The 9,734-nt window shown below is 46.9% G+C and overlaps 1 protein-coding gene across 1 annotated transcript in view; it reads right to left on the bottom strand.

Annotated features, from left to right (window-relative positions):
- The window catches only part of LOC105307222 (calsyntenin-1-like), a 22,090-nt gene that overhangs the window by 5,417 nt on the left and 6,939 nt on the right, over nt 1-9,734 (bottom strand). Inside the window, exons 6-9 of the mRNA XM_023524644.1 lie at nt 9,446-9,601; nt 5,282-5,444; nt 2,427-2,483; nt 1,068-1,225 (exon numbers count right to left, since the gene is read on the bottom strand). Of these exons, the coding sequence (XP_023380412.1) occupies nt 1,068-1,225; nt 2,427-2,483; nt 5,282-5,444; nt 9,446-9,601 (534 nt within the window). The remainder of the gene's footprint in view (nt 1-1,067; nt 1,226-2,426; nt 2,484-5,281; nt 5,445-9,445; nt 9,602-9,734) is intronic.

Genomic DNA, 9,734 nt, shown 5'->3' with positions numbered 1-9,734 from the left:
TGACTGCAAGAGCTGAAATCAGGAGCACTCTGGCCAAGAGGACTAGCTGGGGTAGATTTGCGCTGGTGGCCTGGAGAAGGACAGCTCACGTAATCGCGGGGCCCAGACCCTCCTCTGTGATGGTAAGAGTCTAAGGGGCAAACCCACCTGTGGTATAAGAAGTATGCATTTGGCCTCGGTCCCTGGTTTCTGGCACAGAGCCTCTAAAACCCTAGGGATTGCCTAAGTGACAATCTGAGCGTCTTTTACAATTCACAACGAGCCCCTCCCAACCACTCCAGGGTTTATTCTGGCTGAGGTGACTCTTGGTGGGGTCCTAGATAGTTTCAGGATGGGGACTTTTGCCAGAAGAACCAATCATGAGATGGGAGGGCTGGAAATTTCACCTCATCCCCAGAGCTAAGGGACAGGAGAGGGGCTGGAGGCTGAGTCAATGCCAATGGCCAAGGACTTAATCATTCGTGCCTGTGTAATGGGACCTCCATAAAAATCCTGACAACAGGGCCTGGGGGTGTGCAGCCAGTGACCCATGTCAGGGTGGCACCCTGCAGGGCGTGGAGGCTCCGGGCTCCGCCCCAGGTCCTTGGCTTGTGTGGCTCTTACGCTGGGTTGAGTTGCATCCTTTATAGTAAACCGGTAACAGTAGGTTAAGTGTTTTCTGGCATTTTCTGAACAGTTCTAGTAAACTGTTGAACCTCAAAGGGAGGAGGGTGTGGAGAATGTGGTAACACCCGACTCTGGAGCCCAGTCAGACAGAGTGCAGGTAACCCAAGGGCCCGAGTCTCACAACCAGCACCTGAAGTTGGGACAGTCCCATGAGACTGAGCCCTTCGCCTGTGGGATCTGAAGCTGAAGCCAGGTGGTGTCAGAAGGGAATCGTAGGACACCTGGAGAGCCAGTGTCCGGGGTAGTCGACTGGTGTGAGAAAAAAACCCCACACATATCACGTCAGAAAAGTGTATGAGTAAAAATAGCTCAGGATCAACCACAGGTCCATCCTCATGCCAACAGCCTCTACCTCTGGTCTAGAAGTCTGTGAATGTCGTGCAGGTGAATGCCAGTCTCACCTTCACACCTCCGCCACTGTCTCCGGGGACTTGCAGGTCTAGCCCCTCTTTGCAGGTATACAGACAGTCGATCACCTTCTTGTCTGCCAGTTTCCCAGAACGGATTGTCAGGCCAGCCAGGTCACCTCGGAAAAACTGGGTCATGCGCAGGTCACCACCTGTGGAACATGGGGGGAAAGGCAGGCAGTTATGCGTGCAGCCCAGAGCCTCCTGCTTCCCTTCTTAAAGTGGTGTTACCGGTGGTGGCAGCTCGATGGGTGGACATGCGTGTTAGTTCAGACCAAGTCCCGTTAGCCTTGCAATCTACATGGAAGCGCTATGAAGAAATTAAATCGTTTATGGTCATGCACATGGACTGCAGGGGAGAGGAGTTGGGGGCCCCTCACCCGAAGCCCGGAAACCAAGAAGTCCACGAGTCCACACACATCTGGCCACTTGCTGGTAAGGGTGGCCTAAGCCCACACCTGTCACCATGGTGTGCAAGTGACCTTTCCCACCAGCACCAGCCTCTTCGACCATTGTCTATCAACCAGTTGGTTCATGCTCTGGGCTGCTTTTATGGCTGAGCATACTCGGGGATACATCCAAACTTGGGGGTGAACCTTTACACACATAACTAGACAGATAAAAGGCCTGAAACCCATCCTACACCTACAAGCCTCACAGCAAGGCCTTTCAGGTGGCTAATTTATTGAGTCCCATCATGCCTGTCTCCTGCTACTGAGGACAGCTGGGAAGTGAAGAGGGTATCAGGAAACACCCAGAAAACGGCCCTCGACAGACGGCAGCAAAGAGGCAAACACAGGTGCGCCCGCACTTGGCGCTCGGCACTGACAAAGGAGATGAGACCGATTCCCGGCATTGGTCTCATTCCTGCTGAGGACGCCGGACACGCAAATCACCGCTGGGGACTGGGATTTCTCAGAAACGTATATTTAAAATTTAGTCTCGGTCAGGACCAAGTAGCTAAAAACAAATCTTTTCCTGCCTCGTGGGTCAGCCACATGAGAATCAGGAACCCCCCAAACCTGGCCTACGAGATTCCAGTGGGGAGCCTCGTATGGTGGGATCAGGGTAAAATCTGATGAGAAAAATAAAAATCCCATTATGCATTGCATTAATGAGTCACCTGCCCGTCACTTCGACTGGGATCAGAGCGGGCAGAGAGGAGGGAGAGACCACGAAGCCACTTGGGAAGGGGGGCCGGGGGGGGGGCGGGAAAGGCCAAGCAGCAGCTCAAATGGAGTCTGGGGCCAAAATGCAATCTGGGCGTTTCATGCAAAACGTGGAATGAATCGATGTGTCGTCTTTAAATGAAACACAAACAATAGTGAACCGTAGGGAGAAAAATCCAGCAACCTGCAGAAGCCACAGGCACAGGCTCAGTTTCGTTGTCACTTTCAACTCCTGAATACTCTGTAGAAAAAAAGCAAGACAAAGACAACAGAAAAGGACCTCCAGGTTAGGCTCTTCGAACTAGATGGTAAAAATTAAGTTTTCTAAAGCTGCCAAATAACAAACCGCAAGGAGAAAAATCCCCCTCGGGGCACGGCACGTACTCCACCGGGAAGCAAGGTGTACTGGACCGCCTTCTCCCGGAAGCGATATTTTACCACCCCGAATCTTCTCTGTAGGCTTCCTTTATGCCACCACCCCACACCCGCCTTGCCAAAGCATAGGGTGGATTCAAAACCGGATGAATAAAAGCACCATGCTGCTGGGTCGGCCACTGTGAGGTGGTGCTTACACTGACCGCAGAGAAGTGCCAGATACAAGTGACACCGATCCGCGCGTGGCCCCACAGCACTTTCTTAACAGGGAAGACAGCTGTGCAGACATGAAGGGTCGGCACACGGAAGTGTCCGAAGGCTGGTATGTGGTAAGCTTGCAAAAGTATGTCTTTTTCGAAAGCTCAAAGTAAGTTCACATCGGTCCAGACTTTAACCTCCAAGTGACAGAGGAAAGAGGGCATTTTCAACCACTTTTTTCTGAACCGGAGGGGAGGGCAGAGGTGAAGGAACTTGCCCAGAGAAACCGGTGATCACCAGTGGGGGCCTGGGGCTCCTCGAGCCCCCGACCCAGGCGCTGAGCGAAGGGCAGGCCCGGGAGGCCCACCCGGGCACGGAGCGCAGCATCCATTCTCCAGATCGGGCTGCAGGAGCCACGCTCTGCTCTGCTGCGGTCGCCAGGCACAGGCTGCGGGAAGCACTGGGGTGGGGGCAGGCGGGCCCAGAGCGCACGGCCCCTCCGGTTCCTCTAACTCACTTCGGCCCACGCTCTCCACGGTGAATTTTAAGGAAAGTGGTTTCAAATCCACTGAAAGCAAGAATGGACGTCTTCCTCCCTGTTTACTAAAGTTTTCAAATTTGTGTTTGGTCTGGGAATTTAGGCAGATTTTTCGGGCTGGGGAGGCTGAGAGGGCCGAGGTCAAAAGAGATGAAATAAGGAGAAAAGTACTTCGGTGGCAGAGATGCGGTGACAGTGAACAGGAACCAAGGCAGGCAGGGCGGTGGCACGCGGGGCTTCACTGCGGCCGAGGAACAAAGCGCCCAGAGTGTAATGTTTAGGTTTGCACGTGTATTCAGGTTTGTTTTTTAAATAATTACTCGGAAATTGTTGTTTAACTCGGGGAGCAAATTTGAATTGAAAATTTAAGAACAGCAACTAAAAAAATTCTCCTCTCTCTAATAATTCATTCTTCATTCTTTGGTCTCATGGTCCACTTCCTCATGGATGAACTGACACCAAAATTAAATCCAGGAATCCGCTGAAGAGGTTCACTCTAAAATACTGTCTTATTCCTTTTCATTTGCAAGGATCGGCAGGAAAATTATGAAATTCAAATTCTCCCCAAAGCAGCAAAGCTGTCTTGGGAACTGGCCTCTTTCACAAATTTCTAACCCAACTCACGGTACAATGTTTCCGTAGGGAGCGGGGAAAGGGCCTATTTAGCAGGTACAGATGGTGACAGTGACACCTTGCAGTGGCATAACACAGAGTCATGTGCAAGGACTAATGTGAGGCTCGTGAACCTGGAGGGTCCCTGAACTTGGACGGGGAAAATTACAAGCTTATTTTCGCTAATTTCTGGTACTGAGTTTTCCCTTTGGTTATGAACAGTCACCCACAAGCCACAGCGGTATTAGCAGAAACGACAACTTTGTTATCAACACAAATCGCTGCTATTTCGTCACATCACATCGTGCAGGCATCAAGAGAATCGTCGCGAAGCCCCTTACTCTGAAATCATGGCGGTTACTGGACCTGCTGCTGAAGTCTGTTTTTCATCTGTTAATAAAGCAGCGTAGGTATTACTAACTCGCACATTTAGTCTGCTGGTATATTCTGGTAACTGTATTTCAATTTAATTGGTTACCTTCGAAATCCTACGTATTTTATTTTATAGATTGGTAAGAAATTATCCTGAGATGGGGTCCACAGGCTCCACCAGACCAGCAAAGAGCCCCACGGAGAGGTTAAGACCCCCCGTCCGGTGGTCCGAGCTCGGGCCCCGGGCACACGGGCTTCAGGGGGTTTCAAATCCTAGTGCCGCGATGAGCCAGCTGGGCAACTCGGGCTGCCTAACTCTCAGAGCCTCAGCGTCTTCAGCTATAAGACAGGGACACAGACAGCTTCTCCCCTACAGACTTATGAGCATTAACGAAGTAATTACATAAAGGAATCGACACGCAGTCTGTCACCGAGAAAGCACAAATAAACAGCATTGTTGCTCTGGTGGCCGTCACCTGAGGCCATCCCCGGTCTTGCAGCACAGATGTCCACAAATCCTCTCCAGACGCAACACCTGTTAAAGGTGTTGCCACCACGTCATCGAGCGCTACACGCTCCGGAAGAGTCTGCCAGGCCGAAGCACATTTCCGTTTCCGTGCCTGACTGCTGCCTCCTTGTTTTCATAAACTTGTCAACAAACAGATTAATTTCTAAAATAGTTCCTCAATTACATGCTCCCTCTCAGGGTCCCAGGAAAGGGGTCGGTCCCTTTCGGTCCTTTAACGCACCTTTAGTGAGGGCCTGTCAACAGAGCCGCCCAGGAGTACGGCACGGGCGGCGTCCCCACGAAGGCTACGCCCAGGGCGAGGGACGAGAAGGCAAGGGAAAGGAGGGCACGGTCGCTGAGAGGGGCCCGTGTCCGCCGTACGGCAGAGGCTGTCTGACTCCCGAGGCCTGCGGGAGAAGGGCGCAGCGGCCGTTACCTTGCCAGCAAGCCCCGACCACGAGCTGAGTCTCCGTCCTGGACGGGTGAAGTGGGTGGTCTTCGGTCACGGAGAAGGGCTCGTGGGAAACGCCGTCCACATAGAGGGTCACCCTGGGGATGTCCACGTTGAGGACGTAGTGATGCCATTCCTCGTCACAGACCTACGAGGGGCCAAGGGGAGGGTCAGAGCGTGAATGTCCACCTTCCTCTCATCCAGACACGACAATGACCATGACACAACCGGATAGGGACACCGGATCACCCATAACGAACACGTGTCTTCCCAGGAGGGAAGTTTTTTTTTTTAAAGTATCTAACAACAAAACACATCTCACCCAACCACATCTCACCCGAAAGGGCCAAGTCAGCACTGTCGCCTCTAGTACATTTCAGACCAGGGGACGTTGCTCACTTGTCACATGAGGGGGGCCCCCAAACAGGGAGCTGCCCAACATTCTTCTGCCAAGAGAGTGATATCGGGAAAGTCTTATACTGGCAGGGTGGACACCCACCCACTGAGCTGGCGTCACCTGCCAACTGGCCAGCCCTTTTCCAGATCAACAGTAAAAGCACCTTCCATCAAAATAAGTCCCACTGCAGAGCATGGAATTTCTTTTCCAGTTCAAAGGTGATGATCTACATAAACCTGGACACACAGCTCTGCTGGCATGCTGAGTTAAAACGAGTTCCTTCCCGTCATGAGTGAGCATCGCCCCAGCTGCGGAGTGAGGGCGCTGGTCCGCAGGCCCCAAGACCCCTTCCAGGTCTGGCGTCCCCTACTTGGGGCTTTAGCGGAAGAAGCAGACACTCAAGAACAGAGACAGGCGGAGAAACAGGTGCCATGAGACAAATTTTAAAATGTATTTCTAAAAAATTCGCCCAATTTACATTTCAATTCTAAGAAACTGAACCAATGAGAAAGGGAGGTTTAAACAGACCTGAAACATCAAAATAAACGAAGTCACCAAAGGATGCCCGCAAAAGAAACGCAGCTGTTCCTGATAAATCAGGAAGAATTCAAACCTCTACATCGTATGTGTTTATCACATATACACAATACACGTACGTGATAGACGTACGTACGTATATTACACGAAGAATCTCCAGATAAGGGAAATTGCACAGTAATTCACTTTTGAGACAGATAAAATTTTAATTTTAGTTTGTCTCTATTTAAAACAAGTTCTATTACAGTATTATTGACTATATTTCATATGCTATACTTCAAAATGAATAACACCACCAAAAACCTTAACAAGTAAAAGAAAAATGTAAAAACAACAAAAAAATACAAGTTCTGTAATATACACTCCTTCAAGAAGCAACATCTGTTACATTCCCAGTTTTTAAAGTACTGCAGATTTCTAGGGGATTAGAGTAATATTGTATTTAAATATCAGTAGTATTTTGTCAAAATCCATAAATATATTCTGAGAAGATAGTAGCATTAGTATAATTTTCTTATTTCTCTGAAAACAGGGCGATTAGGATGGGAAAACCCAAAGCTACAGACAACATATACTCGGTAACAAGGTAACCGCACGAACCCTTGACATGTGGGTGGGGAGCAGGCAGGGGCTTCTGATCCCAGAGCTACGACAGGGCATGAGGCCACATATTTTTAACACTACGGAAACGGAAGGGGGAAGCAGAACCCTCACACTACAAAAAAAGCCATGCTGAAGAACTGTCTTTTATAAGTACAGGAAAACTAATTTCACGCAAAAATGAGGGGAAAAAAGGATCACGACTCACTCCGATACAAAGTTTTTAAGAGAAAAAAGAGAATTAAGGGGAATAATATCCCTCTAGATAACAAAAGCACCCCTGACATGCCTACCAACGAGATGAAAACAATCTATTTGAAGGTCGCTAAGACACTAGGAAAGTGACACGAAATATGAACGAACATAGATCATAATGGGAGAAACGCAGAAATGAGGTGACAAACACAGGAACGAATTAAAGAGAAAGCGACAGGTGCAGAAAACAGGTAAAGAATATCAACAAAAGGTAAGGAAAAAACCAAAGTGATGGAAGAGAATACTAAAAACTATAATAAAAACTGTCCTGAAATACCAAAATGTCTCAAATTATATACTAAAAGGGCATATACCACATATCTAAGAAAACAGATCCAAAACAATCAGGACATAGTATAAAATTAACTGACAAGAAAAAAAAAAAAAAAAGAAGAGAAAAACACCCTTTGGTCATCCAAAGAAAAGACCAAGTATTTTACAAGGAAAAGAAAAGCAGTCTGTTGTCAGATTTTAATAGCAACACTTTATGTCAGAAGACAACGGAGAGAGATCTTCTCTGTTCTTGGAAATCTCCAATATGAACGAGAGATTTTGTATCCAGCCAAAATGACCTTCAGTATAAAGGCCACAGACAAACTATTAAAACAACATGCGAGAATTATCGCTCCCATGAACCCTTCCTGGGAACACACTTCCTACAACCCGAATGATCAGAGGCAGGGCTGGCGGCACTCAGCATGGAAGGATGCTTCGATTACAGAAGGACGAACCACCAGACACAGCTTGAACCCAGATCTGGTCCCACTGTCACCTTCCAGGGTATAAGAAGATGGAGGAGCATGTTAGATGACTCCACAGGGATGCGGTCAGTCACGTCTTAACTACTGGGAACTATGGGCCGACAAGCCTGATTTTTGTCACCCAATAAATTCCGAGAGAGAAAAGAAAAATCTACAAATTAGAATAAACTCAAAGGTGCATCGACTAACCACAATGCATGGCCCCTGACTTCCAACGAACAAATTTTAAGTATGAAACCACGTACAAGATAATTTGACATTTGAACAGTGACTGGATACCTGACCATATTAAGGAATTGTTAATATTTTTAAAATGTGAAAAAGTATTACGATCCTACTTATCTTTTAACCATCTATATTCCATTATCTCTACACAGAATTAAAAGTTATATCGGGGATTTGCTTAAAATTCACTAAGTGGTTTTCTAGGGGGTGATGAAAATTATTAACTATGAGTGGGGATGACAACGAAACCAGACTGGCCACGAGTGGATAATTACTGAGCAAGGTGAAGGGCATGTATGGTTGCTCTTCACACTAATCTGTCTACTTCTACGTTTGTCTGAAATTTCCTACAATAAAGTTTTAATGTAATCAGAAAAACTAAATAGGTGAATATAGACTACGGTTACTATAACAGAACCATACCTAAAATGTTTGCCTACATTGCAAAAATGTTCTTTCTGAACTATAGCTTCTTGAAAAACATTATGATCAAAAGTTTCTGAATGAAATGATCTACGTAAATAAAAATTACATCGGTAAGAGGTGAATGCTACCAACTGCATTTGCTTCATCTTTCCATCACATACTTTTTTTCTCATTTATACTCGTACACGTTTATCTATCTTGTAGCTGTTTCAGACAATGTTATATTTTAACAACTACTGGCAAATACAACCTACCTCCGCTCTTGCTCACTAACTCCGTGAGGCAAACAAAGTTAAGAGAAGGCCAAAGGTTTCCTTCTGTCCAAACCCCAAATCAAAAGCAGAAATGATCCGCTGTGGTTTTAATGAAAAGGCTTCCTCAGTTTACAGCATCCTATCATCTCCTGTCACACATCGATTTTTTTTTTCACGTGGTACTTGCTCTTTATTATGACAATGGTTGAAAAAGCAGCTTTGCAGAGATGCGACATTGTCAAAAAGAATGTAACGTGATCAAATGTCGAAAACGCAAACTCCCTCGAGCCAGTAGTTCCTGTGGTATCTAAAAGATGTCAAGATTGCTGGTTTCTTGAAAATTTTAAATATCCCATGGTGGCCTGAATTTGCTGAGGCCCCTGGGGCTTTGTGGCACCATGTGAGAGGCAAGCAAGTGCTGCTTATTTCAATACATTATTACACAGAATTTTGAACGTAAATCATAAAATTTTTTTACATTAACGTTCTGTGTATAAAATACATATTTTTAAAAAAAACATAGGCTTTCAGTGGAAAGGAGTTCAATGGATCCAATTTACTACCTTATTAGCCACAGATGTAGAAGTCATAAAATCATAAAACACTCCTCAGAAACAGTCAGTCCTGTGCAAGGCTGCCGTATCTCGTTATCTCTCTGAAAAGACCACGAGCAGAGACTTTTCCAGTCACTCACCTGATTCAACTTCCAGTGGAATTCTGCAGGTTTGTATTTCTTCTCCCCTGAGGGATCCTGGCGGAGGAGGAAAACAAACCGACAGCCGTGGACAAAGAGTGAGTAATGGTGCCGGTTCATGTCTGCAAAGAGAACGTCTATTGGTAAACTGCCAGCCTAAGACCCAAAGGAGAAATAACAGCTATTTCTTTAATGGATTTTGAAGACGGTTTTATCAGCCTAAATGAAGTCTCTAGCTGGGCCAAGACCAGGTTTAGAAACAAATGCATCTGGGTTTTTACCGAGAAGC

This window comes from Pteropus vampyrus, unplaced genomic scaffold (genome assembly GCF_000151845.1).
Source record: "Pteropus vampyrus isolate Shadow unplaced genomic scaffold, Pvam_2.0 Scaffold484, whole genome shotgun sequence".
NCBI classification, from domain to species: domain Eukaryota; kingdom Metazoa; phylum Chordata; class Mammalia; order Chiroptera; family Pteropodidae; genus Pteropus; species Pteropus vampyrus.
Note: the sequence above shows the minus strand (reverse complement) of the source record. Positions and strands in the feature narration are given on the sequence as shown.